We start from the raw sequence: 17,354 nt of genomic DNA, 5'->3' as shown, positions 1-17,354 counted from the left end.
GTAACAAAATATTTTCGAACACTTTAACCAATATTCTAACAGAAAATGCCTAAAATAATGGTTCATTCACTAATTTAGAATTATGGCCCCATCGGGTATTTCCGTCGAACCTTCTTCAAATTCTGTAAGAAAATTCCAAACTACGAGGTATTCTTTTATTTTCATAGTTCTGTGATCCAAAATCAGGCTTTTTGGGTTTATGATTCCGGAAAGATTCCACGCTTATACCATAAGCCCAATAATATTTTTGAAAAACCAAAAAACCCTTAAATTTTCCTTAGAAACCATACAAGAAATATTCATTATGGATTTGCGAGTGTGAATAGCTAGAACAAAATCCATAATGAATATTTTTCGTGGCGTATGTCCTGTTGCCCGGTTTGGCGACAACTTTAAAGTACTTCCTCGTCTGTTCTTAGAAACCTATCCTCGAAACAGCAACAACTAACGAAAGTAAAAACAAAACTTTAAAGTCTTCAAAAGTCGCCCATTTTCAAAGTGTTCCCCCTCCCCTTCCGCTCCTTTCGCTTTCTTTCAAACTTGTTAGGCTTTGCAATATATTTAAGGTAGCTCCTTCCACGACAAAATATCACGTTACGTTAAATGTTTTAAAACAATTTCCTTTGTACCGACGGTGGTGACTTGTTTCAATCCGACGAATGGTGGCGGTGGTGGTGGTGGTGAGGACAATCCCATCGCGGAGGGACAGAAAGTTTTCTTCCTCTTAGAATTACTCCAGAAGAGATCGAGCGCTCTGCCTGTAGGACTGAGCAGAATGGGAGGCAGCAAAAGTTTACCGGCGCCAGGAATCTGTTTTTATTTGCAATTGCTGTCTCCCAGTTTTTTTTCTCTTTCTTCTGCCTTCTGATGACGCGTATTACAAAGACTTCCCCATTCCGGCAGCTTTCCCCTTGGGGGGAGATAAACTTTTCAAGACTTTTAATGTTTCCGCTTGCCCCCATTGACTGACCATACCGGATGACGCGTATGAAAGTGTGGCGGCACACGTGCGATGGGCTAATGGGAATTAATGGGGCACATCCGGCGATTAGTGCGAACGAAGGAACGAACCGAGCCGGAAGCGTTTGGGGTGGTTGTAAATATGTGGAAATTGTTCGATAGTCTCGTTTGTTTCTTTTTTTACGTTTAACTTTATGTAGGAATGAGTTCTACTTTCCAATAACAGGTAACTCTCTAGCAATAGTCGTCATCGATAGCTGTCTAGTTAGTCCCATCGGAACTGTAGTTGGCAACTGGAGCAAAAACGAATATAGTTGAGAAAATGAGGAAAGTTTCCTAATCAATTTGTAAGAAGCGATTTACAAACTAGATTTAAGGCCGGAAGGAAGCAGCGTGTGCTGGTTAGGTTAGGTACAATTTTACTTCGAACTGAAACGGAAACTAAAGAAAACATTTGTTAAGAGAGATCGTATTTTATGATAAGATGGTTTGCCACACAAAAACATACATTTTTCTTAAAATTTTCTTACAAGCTTTTTGTCTTCACTATATGTTAGCGAATTGGAACCTGTTGAAGCAAAAAAGCTTATGAAACTTTTTCTATTTTGTTTGCATCATTTCAGTGGACATCACAAATGGACAGTTGACACCAAACAATAACACCCCGCTGCTAACACAGGCCCTGTCAGGTGAGTTACCACTATTCTAACCCCAAAATTAACAGACTTCTAATTTTAATTTGCTTTTGCCTGGATTTATTTGCAGTGATGAACAACTACCAGGCGGCAGCGGCCGCAGCAGCGCAAGGTTACGGTACCCCGGCATCTCCGCACACGACGAACGCGCGGACCGCCGGCTTCACCAACACCAACTCGCCCGGCCCGACGATCGACATGTACAGCTCGAGCGCGGCGGACAGCGTAGGGTACGTTCAGGCAACGAGCCCGCAGCCATCCGGATTCCCCGCGATCGCAGTGAGCCGTGCCCCTCTGAACTACAGCCCGGTGAGTATTTTTTATTTTTTTTATGAACAGATAGACCATTTACAGACAAGCAGACATACAACACGTACGAAGCTGACAGAGTGAGCGCAAGAAGCTGAGCTATAAAGCGCGATTCAGACGATACATCAGCTTCCGTCAACGTCAACAGAACGTCACCGTTCCGTCAGGATAAGTTAAATACGTTTCTCTTGCGCCCGTTCACACGTACCGTACGTCAAAACGTTCCGTGCTGTTGATGTTGTGTGTGAATGCCTTCATTTAACTGCATGTAACTTATCCTGACGGAACGGTGACATTCCGTTGCCGTTGACGGAAGCTGATGTATCGTCTGATTCGTCCTTAAGTCTACAGCAAATCAAAGTGAGGATGTCATAGTGAAAACCGCAAATTCGTTTCGTTATTCCCTGACACCCTAGCTTTGATTTGTCGGAATGGTATGTTTATATCAGCTGCTGCTTCCATCTTGCTTCTCTCACTCACTCTGCAGTCTACGTTGCTCTTACATGACAGCATTACTTTACTATAGTAACAGTTTCTTGCACTTACTCTGCCAGCATACCAACTAGAATGCAATTTGCGTACTTTCTGATTGTTTAGCAAACGAGAAAGATAGTATGAGACAAACTACTTCTACTAATTGGTTACGGACAGTCGTTATCCGAGCAACAATTAAAGATTTATAACATGCTACAAGTGCAACCTAATGACATTTTCAGTTTTAACTATGCACTACACCAGTGTATTGGGTACACTTCCAAACTTGGGCGCAATCAGCCTATCTCTCTTTTTTGCACCACACCGGTATAGCACCGGGAAAAAACGAAAAATTACTACTTGTGCAACTTACGTTTGACTCGCAATACTCCAACCAGTACTTAAATTTAAGGGGTCATAAACGTACAGTGCGTAGCATGAGCGTGAATAAAATGAACTAAACAAAATAAGATAAATAAGATAGAATTGTAAATAATTGAATGGAAGTAAGAACATTACTTGAAACTTTACGGCACACGGGCGGTCACAACTAGGAAATCATGAACCAGAACGCTGGCTGGTCCGCTTGGACCCGCAGGGAATCCTTCTAGGGCCAGATTTCCAGGCCGCTGTTAACATTGGAATTCCAGTTTTTCAGCATAAGATCTCCACACAATCTGGTTTAATCCATCCTTCCCGGGGATACTGGTCTTATATATTCCCAAAAAAACTTACGCTCTTTATCCACTCGCTGGCGTACGTAAGCATCTTTCAACATGGCGGACAATCGCAAGAGACGTCAACTAGTGCTTCGACATACGGCGCTTCTTACTTCACTCAGAAGAGCAGGAATATTTCTGACGGAATACCAGGAGAAAAGGAACAGGCTCGAGGTGGCGCTACGGATCGAAAATCTTGACACAATCCGGCAGGACCTTGAGGACATCCAAATAATTTTTGAAGGTATCTAGGAAACGAGTCCCTAAACACCCAAATTCGTTCTGCTTTTGAAAGTCAAGACTTCAAAAATAAAGGCTGGTCTCCTTTCAAAACTACCTCCGTCTATTCCTTCTGGTAGTGCTCCTCATTTTACAACATCCCCCCCATCACCCCTACATTTAAATCCAGCCTAAAAGGTCTCAAACTACCGACGACAGCTTTGAATCAGGATATTCCGGAGATCCACTACCTGAAGTCCACTACCTGAAGTCAGTGGTAACGGGTGAAGCCGCTCAGGTAATCGAGTACTTCGCGATTAGTGCCATCCATTGGCTTGGCAGGCATTGGTCGCAAGGTATGCGAACGAGTAGCTCCTGAAGAAGCGACATCTATAGGTGATGCTGAAAATCAAATACATCAAGAAAGAGATCACAGCTTCACACAGGTCAAATGTTTAAAAACAGTAATTTAAGGTCAAGATAGCATCATTATGAAACCGCCAATTTCGGAGGTTTAGTATCTTCGATGAGTTATACAAACGTTAAACAGCGCATCATTTGATAAAATAATTTTGACGGTATATCGTCCAAGAAGTATTTGTGGTGAATTTTCTCAGGTTAATATTCATGACTACAATAAAGTCTCAACAAATTCGCTAAAGACACGAACTCTGTTACTATTTTCTGAAAAATTAATTCTGCATAATTTTAAAACTTCAAAAATTACGGTTTCGGAATTATACCGTTTGGACGGTAAGATCGCTTTTCACCAAACCCCCACCAAACCGAATTTCTGGCTACGCCACTGATTTCAAGTAAGTAGAAACAAAGTCGTTCTACACTCGTTCACAAGAAACTTCTTCGAATGGTGAATATCTATTATATTACATAGAAACCCCGATATTATCAGCCAAATAAGGACCATTCATAAATTACGTAACGCTTTTAGGGGGGGGAGGGGGTACAACAAGTTGTGACATGTTGTGACATAGGGGGGAGGGGGAGTTAGCTTGATCGTTACGTAACATGTTTTCAGCGAAGAAAAAAAAAATTTCTAGGAATTTGTTACGTAATAGGGGAGGGGGGATGGAGAAATTTGTGACAATTTGTTACATGGGGGAGGGGGAGTCAATTTTGGGCAATTTTTGCGTTACGTAATTTATGAATGGTCTCATATGAACATATGTTTGATGGGCTCTAGCAGACGAACAAGACTGAATTCGAGTAAATCCTTTCTTGAGCATGTTTTCCTTATCATGAAGATGGAAATATACAAAAAAAGTTCATCATAATCATAAATAGTTATCAGACTACATCAAGGGACGGGAAGAATATTTTAACAGCTTCAGTTTATTATAAAGAAAAAAATGCCCGATTTAGTCAATCTCCCCATTTTGTCCGCCTAAAATACACCATGAGATTGATAGAAATGGGTCTTTATTGTATGTATTATTCACTGTGTTTCACATTAATAGGTACATTTCATTTTTGGGGATTTTTTATTGCATCGAACTACAACAATTTTTAGGTAGCTTTCAAGGGGTTATTTTATAGACTTCTTCCAAAATTTGGCGAACCTATTCCAATTCGTATACCAATTAATTGGTATACTTAAGGGTTCATAAGTTGCAGATAGAGAAAATACTGAAATTTTCAGCTTTTTTCCTACACAATATTACGAAAGCTTATTAAACAATTTTTCCTAATAAGTTTGTGAAAATTATAAACTATTTGAAATTTTTTAATAGTTTAATTTTTTATTTAACCGTGATTTTTTAATAAATAGTGACCATCGCTTCACAACGTAGTCTATTTTTCATGGCTTGCGGTGAGCACGATCTCTCGAATTGCTGAACTGAAAATTATGGAATAGAAATTAATTTGTAGTATTCTTTACAGATTTAACTCGCCGCGCAGATAGCTCTGAATTAGACCCGCTGGTGCCCTAAGACGATTTCGCTAGATTTTCAGAGCACTGTGCCCCCAGTGTATTAACGCAAGTGACGGAAGGTTATCGAAAAGATTCGTGAAAATGAAAATTCCAGTAATGATGATGATTTTCCCAAACGGTTCGTTTTCGAGAGGTTTTTATTTGTTCTTTGGCATTAGGATTAGCGATAATAATTCAAATCAAGGATACTACTGGGAAGTCACCTTTAGAAAAAGTCGACGTCGAAGTAAAATTTGGAACTATGCACGCATGCACTTCAGAGATAGCGTGATATCAGGAGCTGCGATTTCATTTCAACGCATTTTTGGGAAAAGGGCGATACTTACAAATGTAAACATAAGGCTTTTTTTCATACATGCGAATGAGGGCTTTGAAACGCAACAAATTAACCTAAAATTTGGATTCTACGATATTGCTTTCTTAAACTACAGCAAAAAATACAACGGGCGAAACTGTATTTTTGTTTGTTTATTTAAAGTTTCGCCCTCCACGCTCCATGCAAACAAACAGGGTGATACTTTTTTTGCTAGCAGTTTAGAGGCGAAACTGTTTTTTTCGTATTTTTTTAGGATTATCAAGCTGATACCAGCTGTAAATAGTAACAATGATCTCTATTGAAAAAACACGGACGAAATCGGTGGTGTAGAACGGTAGTTATTGCAAAAAAACGTAAGGGCGATATTTCAATGCTGATAGGTGGGACCGAAAAAGTAAACAATCGCCAAAGGGGCGATACTATCATTTTGTCAATTTCAATAGCAAAAACAAATTTTGATAATTTCAAATACTTTATGAAGTTTTGGGTTTCGATCACTGAATCATGCAATCTAGGATGTAAAAAAACACAATAGTTCTTAAATAGGAAATAAAGCCAAGTCTGGAAATATTCACTGTTGATTTTCTTTGAATGGTATCACTGCTAGTATCGCCCTTTTCAAGAAAAAGCGTTGATTTCTTAGTTCTCAGTCGCGTTGGAAATTTGAGTATAAACTTCAAATCAATTAAAAAAAAAATTCGATTTTTTTTGGCTCAGTACAATATATAACCCTTTTAGGAAAATTCAGTTTTCCACCACAATTTAGATATTTCATTAACTGAGCATTACCAATAATTCGTTGGTATGTCTATTTTATGGGCCATTTTTTCGCTTTCCCATTGATTTGGTTTGAGATTTCTAGCACTGATGTTGTCCTATGCTGATTTGAGCGATTCTATGAGTCCTGCCACTATCCCATGTAGTATGTGTTATCAAAAACATCGCGAAGCATCAAGTTCTAAATGTTCTCAAACGGTATAATATCCGAAGAGAGTGATAAGAGTTATAAGAAATGTCTTATCACACTGTTAGGTGGATTAAAAGCGTTTTGTTCCTTAGACCTGCAAGGTGCTTATACACAACTTGCCTTAACAGAACAGTCTAAGAAATTTATGGTCATCAATACGATTAAAGGGTTATTTGTTTACAATCGTTTACCACAGGGTGCATCATCTAGTGCATCAATATTTCAACAAATTATGGATCAAATATTAGAGGAAATTGATGGAGTGTTCTGCTATCTTGACGACGTTCGTATTTCAGGTAAAGACTTGGACGATTGTCGTAATAAATTGAATTTAGTCTTAGAAAGACTTGTAAATGCAAACATAAAAGAATATTTAGAAAAATGTAAATTCTTTGTCTCAGAATTGGATTCTTTGCGACACATTATTGGGGAAAACGGGAACCCAATCTAGATAAAATATCAACAATACAGAGAGCAAAAGTGCCTAAAAATGTTAATGAATTGAAATCCTATTTGGGATTAATAAATTATTACAATAAATTTGTGCCTTATATGTCTTCCAAATTGTACTACTTGTACAATTTGTTGAGACAAGATATAAAATTTAATTGGGACAAGAATTGCGAAAAGGCTTTTCAAGATAGTAAACATTCTTTGATTTCAGCTAATATTTTAGAATACTATGATCCGGGAAAAGAAATTATAGTTGTAACAGATGCTTCAGGCTATGGTCTGGGAGGTGTAATTGCACATACGATTGATGGCATTGAAAAACCAATTTGTTTTACCTCTTTTACGTTGAATGACGCACAAAAAAGATACCCAATTCTTCAGTTAGAAGCCTTGGCTATAGTTTGTACCATTAAAAAATTTCATAAATATCTATATGGGCAAAGGTTCATAGCTTACACTGACCACAAGCCATGGATAGGAATATTCGGCAAAGAAGGCAAAAATTCAATTTTCGTAACAAGACTGCAAAGATATATACTTGAATTATCAATTTATGACTTTGAAATCCAGTATAGGCCTTCTGCTAAAATGGGTAATGCGGATTTCTGTTCGCGATTCCCATTGGAGCAGTCGGTTCCCATTGAAATTGATCAAGAATTTGTAAGGATTATAAACTTTAGTAGGGAATTCCCAATTGATTTTGTAATGATTGCCAATGCGTCATATTTTTAAAACAGATTATGACATTTATGCGTGATGGTTGGCCGCAAAAGTTGGATAAACGCCTTATGGACGTTTTTGCCAATCAAAATGATTTGGAAATAATTGATGGATGCGTATTGTATCAAAACAGGGTGGTAATTCCACAACGAATGCAAAGCGGGATACTTAAACTTTTGCACGCCAATCACGCGGGAATGGGTAAAATGAAACATTTGGCAAGAAAACAAGTTTACTGGTTTGGGATAAACAAAGATATTGAAAATTATGTTACGACATGCGAAGTGTGCGGTAGCATGCTAGTAGTGCCAAAGACAAAGGTTTTGTCTCATTGGACACCTACTACAAGACCTTTTAGTCGAATTCATATCGATTTTTTTTTTTCATTTTTCTCACCACACTTTTTTATTGATTGTTGATTCATTCTTAAAGTGGTTGGAGGTGGAATGGATGAAAAAAGGCACGGATTGTGCGAAGGTGGTGAAGAAATTGGTAGCTTATTTTGCAAGATTTGGGTTACCAGATGTTCTACTATCAGACGGTGGTCCTCCGTTCAATTCGTTCTCATTTGTTTCTTTCCTTGAAATGCAAGGGATTAAGGCGATGAAAAGTCCTCCTTATAACTCTTCAAGCAACGGCCAAGCTGAAAGGCTGGTGAGAACGACAAAAGAAGTCTTAACAAAGTTTTTATTAGAACCTGATTTGGTGGACGTTGATCTGGAGGATCAGATTAATTTATTCCTTATGAATTATAGGAATAATATTGTGACAAGTAACGGGCAATTACCCTCAGAGAAAGTGTTGCTCTACAAACCAAAAACAATGCTTGATTTACTAAATCCAAAGAAATATTATAAAAATTATTTAACAACACCACAGATCCCAGATGATGAAAATAAAGTGGATATTCCAAAAATTACCAAGAAGTCAAATGACGACTTGAGTGATCTGATGGAAGGGGATACTGTTTGATATAAGAATCTACATCATCATCTACCAAATAGATGGGTAAAAACAATATTTCTAAAACAAATTTCGTTAAATACCTTCCAGGTGCTACTTGGAAACGTGGAAATAACCGCCCACCGAGATCAGATTAGGCGTTACAGAGATCGAGACCCGGAGGCGAGACCAATCGTCCTTATGATGCCGGGCTTACACAAGGTAATGCCTTATGAAGATAGCGGAGAGAAGGTGTACGGAGCTGGAAGCGGCTCGGAGGAGGAGGTGTTTCGGGGATTCCCGGAGCACGATCTGGCAAAGGTCAGAGAAAGTGTTAAAAGAAAGTCTTCAACGGCGAACTTGCCGGGAGGCGGTCCAAGGCGCTCGAAGCGGCTTAGGAAGAGGGCTGAAAACCCGAGTTTTACTTATTAATTAAGTGCTCTGAACTTTCCAAGAAAATTAATAGGATTAATGAGTCCATTCTGAATTTTAATTTTAAATTTTTTGAATATTTTTTGTATAAACTAAAAGTAAACTGAACTAATAAATAGGTTTAGATGTAAATATAAACTATCTTAGGGTTAATGTAAAGTAAAATCTCCTAAAAAGGGAAGAATTGTACAATATACGACTCTACGGTCGATTACCACAGTCTATTTCTCAAACGTCAACCGAGAGGATAGGCAAATGAGGGAACGAAAATGTACAGCTAGGAGGAGATCGAAAATACAACAACAGTTCAGTCTTATTTCAACCATACTCCAAACTAGGTTTTTTTTCCTACCTAAGCTATACCGAACGTTTCCCTCTGGTAAAAAGTCCGCTCATCAATATAATTAACGGACGGTTTTCAACACACTGAAATGCTGTAATGCCAAATACTATGTTTGACAATATATATCTCTATGAATACGTGCACAGGACTCCCTTCCCTTCTCCCTTTTCCCCCCATCTGTTTATGCAACTAGAAAAACAACTGTATTCACAAAGATCTCCTCGAGATTACTTGTTTTCGAAAGGATGTAGAAAATTGACCTCGGCACTTGTAGATGGAAAGATGCTAAATTGTTCCAAAAACTACTTATGGTCTATTTTTAGCCATATTAAGGCATAATAACAGCAATAGCAGCAGTAAATAATTTTGGCCAGGATTCGACCCCAGTTGCTCCTCTGTGCGTCGCCACTTGTGCTAACCGCGATATGTGACAGTACGACACAAGTCTCAGTTATAAAATGAATGTGACGAATGAAAAAAAAAATTAAGGTCGCGTAGATAAAAATAAATAAAAAATTTATCGAATGACGAACACTTTCCGATTGCCTCTAGGTATACACAGACATATACTTACGTTGGGGCCATATGCACCACAATATCCATACCACCTCGGTATATCAAGTGATATTAGTACTAATATCCTATTTCAATATTGAACAACTCCGCCATTTTCCAGCTGATTTTGACAGATAAACTCTATTCTGAAACGCCATATAGTTACATTTTAGCTACGAGTCAATTCACACCAAAAGAACGCCCTTTATATTGAAAACGATCGTTCAATAGTGAAAACTGTGAGTGCTAATCGCAAAAAAATATAGCTGGCATTCGGCGCCTACAAACAAGAGAATCCGTAATTTGATCATGAATTACTTGTTGCTTGAAAAGTAAAGTATATTCTAGCAAACCTAAGAACCTTGACGAACTCAAAGCTAATATATGTACTAGAGATGGTCGGGTTTCAATTTTTTCGAACCCGACCCGAACCCGAGACCATAAAAATTTAAAAACCCGAACCCGACCCGAGCCCGAAATTATAAAATTTGAAAAACCCGACCCGACCCGAGCCCGAACATTTTAAAACTTAAAAACCCGAACCCGACCCGTACCCGAGAATAAAAATTTTGTAAAACCCGAACCCGACCCGACTCGAGAATTTTAAAATTTGAATACCCGAACCCGACCCGAACCCGACCCGAAAATTTAAAATTTGAGAAGCCTGACCTGAATCCAACTTGCTAATACGGAGAATCAAGCAAAGATCTCGAAGATTTTTAATTCCAGACACCCGAGCTGGACCCTAGGCTCATCTAAGAATAGTAGAATCACTCGAAGTAGCACCATACACACTGAGTTATATCTGCATATAACAAAACATATCACTGCCGAGTAGAATCTACATTTATATTTACTATTATTGAACGTCGAATTTGTAATGTTCTGAGAAACATATAAATCGTCGATATCTTAACCGGAAATTAAGTTAAATCGGCGGCTAACTCATTGGGAAACAGAAAGCTTAATGGTCAGATTCCAACAACCTTGCCCGTCGTACTTGACCAAAATTTCTATTTTTTTTTTATCAGAAACCATTCCTGCAAGGCAATTTCATATAATATGTTACATGTATTAAATTGAGCTATGGCAATCGGTAATTCTTATTCGACAGTTTACATGACGTCACCCACGTTACTGGTTGGAACGATCAAACCTGTATCGAAGGGTATCAATCAAGATTTTCTGACGTGTTCTTGACGTTCCATCATTAGCGTTAGGACGATCTATTATTGAGTATATAATTTATCTTTTTAAATTTGAGCCGCCATAATGACACCAAAGTACCACCAAATTTGTGAGTTCAAATTTCAAATTTATTTTTCCGTTACAGTTTATTTTAATTGCAAGCAATCTTTATAATAAACCAATTTCATTATTAAACTTCCGTTAAAGCTGGTACAACCTATTTGTTTCATTTGACCAACTTAACAATGCTCGCTTAAAGTTTGATTGGGGTATAAATGTACCCCAAAAAACCGTTTGCGTTAGTGTTTTGTCATGTGTACATAATTCAAAAAAAATATATCTTTTTTAAAAGCAAAATATCGATACATAGTAAGCGTGAAACTTGTGCAAAATTGTATTAGTTCCAACTCTTCCGAATAATAGTATATGTTAATTGATATAACAAAGCACTATAGTAAAGTAACTAGAAAATGCATTTGGATCGGTATCGTAATTTTTTGCTTTTGCGGATGAAAGAGTCAAAACACATTCGTGAATATGATTTGTGTATAATATGCAAGACGCATCATTCGATTCGTTATCTTCTGCAGCCCAGGCTCTGGAACATACTTACTTTATATACACGTATTGCTGCTTTTTGACGTTTGTATTGGCGTTTGGTTTTCAAAAAAGCATCGGAATAAATATACTTTTTGACTGGGTTTTGAAAAAAATTGTTCAAAAGAAAATTTAATAAGCTTTACAACGACGTATAAATGGTCAAAATCGATTTGAAACTTAAAGTTAAAGCAATATGAAGAAAAAAAAGAATTTTGACGTATTTTAAAGACATGTTCTATACAAAATGAAATATTACATAATTAAATAGTCAAAACACGAATATTTTTAAACAGGTTACTTTACCAATGAAGTTAGAATAGAAGTATCCAATTTATTTATAAATTTAATAAAAATTAGACATATTAGAGCGATTTTAGTTCTGGGGTACGAATGTACCCCACAAAACCGTTTACGTAGAGAAAAAGTCGCTGCGGCCTAAGTATCGGTTTTAAAGTAACTGTCGAAACTTTTATTCCATTATAGAAAGTTTAACCGATATTTTCCGATAAATTCCTGTTGACTTGATTTATTACTAATTATCATGGAAAATAAATCGCAGAGATTTTAGATGTGAAACACGTATTGTTGAATGCTTTCTCGTGGATGTTCGTTTAAAAAATTAAATAATTCAGGCAGCTTGCGAATCTGAAGAGACGGAATTGTATGCAAGAATGAAAAAATACAATATTCGCGCACCAGAAAATTCGACGAATTCTAGCGACTCAGAGGTGCTAACATTTGGTACGGTTATATGTGTCATCCATTCGTATCACGAAGTATAATTCACTACTACAAAAAAGACTGCGTTTTGTGTATAGACGCAAACAGTGTCATGAAATGGTTGGGTTGTTTTGTTCAAAACCCGAACCCGACCCGACCCCGATAATTTGTAATTTGAAAAACCCGAACCCGACCCGAGCCCGAAAGTTCAAAATTTCAAAAACCCGTACCCGACCCGAACCCGAGAATTTCAAATTTGAAAACTCGGAAACCAACCCGAACCCGAGAAGCTTAAATTTACAGAACCCGAACCCGACCCGAAACCCGTCGGGTTCGGGTCGGGTCCGGGTTTCGGGTCCAAAAACCCGAACCCTACCATCTCTAATACGTACGAGCTGAAATTGCTACGATTAGGCCTGAAATGTTGTCCAATGTAATGCAAAATGCCTGCAACTGCAAAAGAGCTGCTTTTTGTGTATCAGATGGGGTTGGTCATTTAATCTACGTTGTATTCTAAACCTGGTTTATAATAGATGGCATAAAATATCCTAAAAAAAACTTGTTTATTTGTGAAAATTGGCTGAAAAATGGCGGAGTTGTTCAATGTTGAAAAAGGATATATCCAGCTGGCGCACCCTGTAGAATAGCACACGCGAAGAGTTGCTGAGGTTGGGTTTCACTGGAGGAACATGTTGGTGCACGATTTAAAATAGATCTGTTCGTGAAACGATTTTTCTATACCAGGCTTCCAGGTTTCGAACACAGCATCATTGAATAAATCACTTGATCTGTCCGGTTGAACAGGGAGAAGAAGAGACTCGTGAAAGTCCGTTTGCTTGATATATAGTATATAGAAAATTAAAAAAGCCACCAGGAAGCGTATTAATAACCCTATTTGCCATAACATCAACCCGGCTTAGAGGTAGTAGTCAAAAAGAAGTGATAATTGTGAGAGTAAAACTTTATTCGACTACAGAATAAGACATAGAGTTCCTACAATATCTTATTTCATGTGTATTTAGTTTGCACAACATTCTGACCCCGTATGCCAATTTGAACATTTTCTGGCTCTTCAGTTCGAACTTCTAGTGCACACCAACCACCAGGCGCCACCCACCAGCAATGGGATGATGATGGGCGACACGCCCTACGGAGCCACCCGGTCGAAATCGAGTGAAGCCAATTACCATCCGATGCCTGCGCCGTTCTTCAGTTGTCATCCGAATTTGATAACACCGGCCCAGTGTCATTCGCTAGAGTACCGATAGTAGACCGTGGGCGAGTCTCGCACCATCTGCCGGTGGGACAGCTAGTTTCGCAAATCGATTTAGACCAGATGCGGTTTGTATTTTTGTACCTTCCTCTTAGCCAGTAGCTCAAACAAAAAACAGACATTAATGCAGGTAGTTCTAGTGGGAGTCAATTTCACTTGTTGGCGAGTTTTAGTACTACAATAATCTCAAACGTAAATGTACAAATATAATAATTTTTTTTTCGAAGAATCCAATCATTACAATAACTGCATTAGCGGTTTCGAGAATTGAATTAACTAAACTCAATATGTCAAACTAATTAAATTGAACGATCATTCATATGACAATCACTCAAATTTATCACTTACACAATAGACACACACACACACATCAGACAAAACTGTTGCGCAACATTTCGACAAACCACTAATGTTCTCATTTTTTTATCTCTTTCCATTTGCAGGGACAACTAATTCCAGCAGCGTTTACCAACGGCTACCATTGAAATAAACTAAGCAATATATGATCACCATCTTCGCTATTATTTTGGAACGGGGTGTGATTTCCATTTGTCCCAGGCATGTTCAGCGCAGGCAGTAACAGAGCTATACCTAAAATTCAACCGACGATTAAGCCAAAATTCAACCACCAGTCAGCCAAAAAAAATAGAACACAACAGCATCCACAATAGCAGCGAGGAAAAACGCAACCATCGGACAGACAGAGCAAATTTGGGCCAACAAAAAGAAGAAACACACACACACACGTACACGTTCATAAACGCGTACAGCAGACACGCGACATGAATTAGAAAAAGAGATCGTTTTGCAACCGACAAGCAACAGCCTCCCAACAGATTCCCAGCAGGGGTGAACATACACACACAAACACTCTCCGCTTGGAACGCATGCTGGTCCGAGCATGTGTCAAAATGATTATTGCACTGTGTCGTAGGTTATGTAACTTTTTTGGGCGACGATAATTGTCAGCCAATTTGAACGCAGGGTGTTTCTTTTTTGTTAGTAATAATTCCGCCGGCGAGATGAAAAAAAAACCGTCGTTGGTGGAAAACAATTTCCCACCATGTTTGTAGGACAAAACATAAAAAAAATAATTGGAAAAAGCGGGGACCAGGCACTCAGGCCGGTCCGGGCGCTTGTAGTTGCGGGTGATTTGTAAGGTGTGCGTGCAGGCGAATGTTTTTGCTGTTGTCCATCACAGCAGGCTGGCTGGGCGGCAAAAGAGCGTTCGCGTCGAATATAATTAACAACAACCACAACCAAAAAAAAGACACAAAAGTCACGATCACACAAAAAAGAATCGATGAAATCATTAACCTGCGTAGAACAACCAACAACAACCACATTCACAGATGATAATAATGCTACCAGAACAAACAAAAAAAATACTCAACCAAATATACTAACAAAACACACACACACAGACACATGCATATTTTTAAGCAAACAAACCGACAACAACAAAAAAAACAACAACAAAAGAACACAAATAGTGCATCATTGTTTAAGCTATTAAGACTTAAAATGTGGAAATTTGTTTCGAAAAATATTTGTTATGCTCTTTATATTTACTTAATTTTTAACATTAAATAAACAAATTATTGACTACACTGTAAGCGAAACGGATGGAAACCGAATTCTTAAATATTAAGCGACAACTAAGAACTTACAGAATGTGTTTAAGCAAAACATAAGATGAAAAAAAAAACGCTGAGTGGAGGTTAAGTCCACTCACACACCCACACATATACAATAATTAAACAAAACTTATTACGTTTCTGTTTTTTCTATTGCTGCAAGCAAGCATTCTATTAAAATATAATATTTTTACTTTTTAACAGAATTAAAAACAATTGTAAAGGGAAGCGCAAAGGATGCAAACAAGATAAAGATGAAGAAGAAGAAGAAGATAAAAGTCAAAGCTAGTGGTCTTAGGTATATATATTTATTAATATGGACAGACAGGAAACGAAATGGAAGCTTAACTTTTTACGCAACAAACGATCGTTTTTAGCACTTATTCCTACTTTTCTTTCGATTGCAACCAGAACAAAAAATAATAATTGTACGATACTCTACTGAATTAATCCTGTTGCAGCTAAACTAGAGCGGATACAAGGGAAGCTAAACTGCGCAGCCCTTATTTAACGCGGCAGTGCTTCTCATTTACTTATGATTAGTCGATTTTTGTTTTGAACTCCACAACAGAAAGAAAAAAAACAGTTAATTATTCTCCGAACTTAGAATAACGAACAAAAAAAAAAGATAACAGTAAACAAACAACCAAGGCAAACAGCAGAAATCACCGGCAAATGGGAAGAAAGTTTTGTGTACGATAAAAATTTAAGCGAAAGAAAGCGGAAAAATGCAATAATAATTGTTACTAAAAGTAAGAGACAGTAAGCAAAACCAAAAAAAAAATGAGGCAATGTGGAAAGATTTACATTTATCACCAAAAAAACAGTAGTAGGCGAAGTATGGGAAAGAATTTGACCGGGACGCGAGGAGAAGTTATGAACTTTGGATATTTTTTACACTGGAAGGTGAGAAACTATCCGAGCGCGAGGGAGTTAAAATGAAATGAGAATGTAAATTATTATAAATACATGAAATATATGAATTAAATAAAAGCGTAATTTAAAGAAAGAAAAGAAAACAAAAAACTTAGTTAAATATAAATTATATTGAAATTTAAATTAAATAAATAAAATAATACAAATATTTAAAACAAATACTATGATAATAAAATTATTATAAATTAATTTTTATCATTCAAAGAACTCGTGAACAAATACGGGGGGAAATGAACAAAAATTATGAGAGCGCAAAAAAACACAATTTAAATGTGCAGTCACTGGCAGATTTATGTGAAGAAAATTATTTCAATTAAAACGAATGTAAACCTTAAGCAAATTATATGAAAGGTGACACAGACATACACAAACACAAACAACAAAAAAAACCTAAACCAGCAAAGAAAGACAGGAAAAAGTTTCTCACACAAAAGCAAAAGGGAAACAAGAATTTGAATCTTGAATTTTAGTAAACTGCATCCCAAATTTTCGTAAAAAAAATGAGAGTAAAGAAAAGATAAGTTTTCACTTGCATACACACAAGTTATACAACAAGGGAAACAAAATGATCACTTACACAACTGGGAGAAACGTATTTGAAAACAAAGGAAAAGTGACAAGCAAAACCCAGTTTATTATTGTGAATTATTATTACCTATTATGGAGGCAAATACGATTAATAATACTGCAAAGAACGAACAACAAATTGGAACTGCTATCGACAATGGCGCATCCTGCTGCAGCAGGATGCAACCAAAGAGCAGAGAGAAAAAAAAACAACTGGAAAAAAGAGGAGAATAATAATTAATTAACACACATCAAGAAAAACCGAGTTTTCTTCTTTTGCCATCCCGATTCTTATGTTTCTTTTTCCACATTTTTTTTTATTCTGTTCCAACCTATCTTCGTAGAAAAGAAATCTCCTTTTACGGGCTGAGTTGAGAG

At 37.4% G+C, this 17,354-nt stretch overlaps 1 protein-coding gene across 1 annotated transcript; it reads left to right on the top strand.

Moving 5' to 3' along the window:
• Positions 1-978: 978 nt before the first annotated feature.
• LOC131694972 (RNA-binding protein Musashi homolog Rbp6-like) lies at positions 979-16,848 on the top strand. The gene is made up of 5 exons (XM_058983509.1): positions 979-1,096; positions 1,584-1,649; positions 1,726-1,964; positions 13,640-13,904; positions 14,280-16,848. The coding sequence occupies exons 1-4, from the start codon at positions 979-981 to the stop codon at positions 13,829-13,831; spliced, it is 615 nt and encodes a 204-aa protein (XP_058839492.1). The 3' UTR covers positions 13,832-13,904; positions 14,280-16,848.
• Positions 16,849-17,354: the final 506 nt, after the last annotated feature.

The sequence above is a fragment of the Topomyia yanbarensis genome, unplaced genomic scaffold (genome assembly GCF_030247195.1).
Source record: "Topomyia yanbarensis strain Yona2022 unplaced genomic scaffold, ASM3024719v1 HiC_scaffold_210, whole genome shotgun sequence".
In the NCBI taxonomy this organism is placed as follows: domain Eukaryota; kingdom Metazoa; phylum Arthropoda; class Insecta; order Diptera; family Culicidae; genus Topomyia; species Topomyia yanbarensis.
This window is presented reverse-complemented; position numbering and strand designations above follow the sequence as displayed.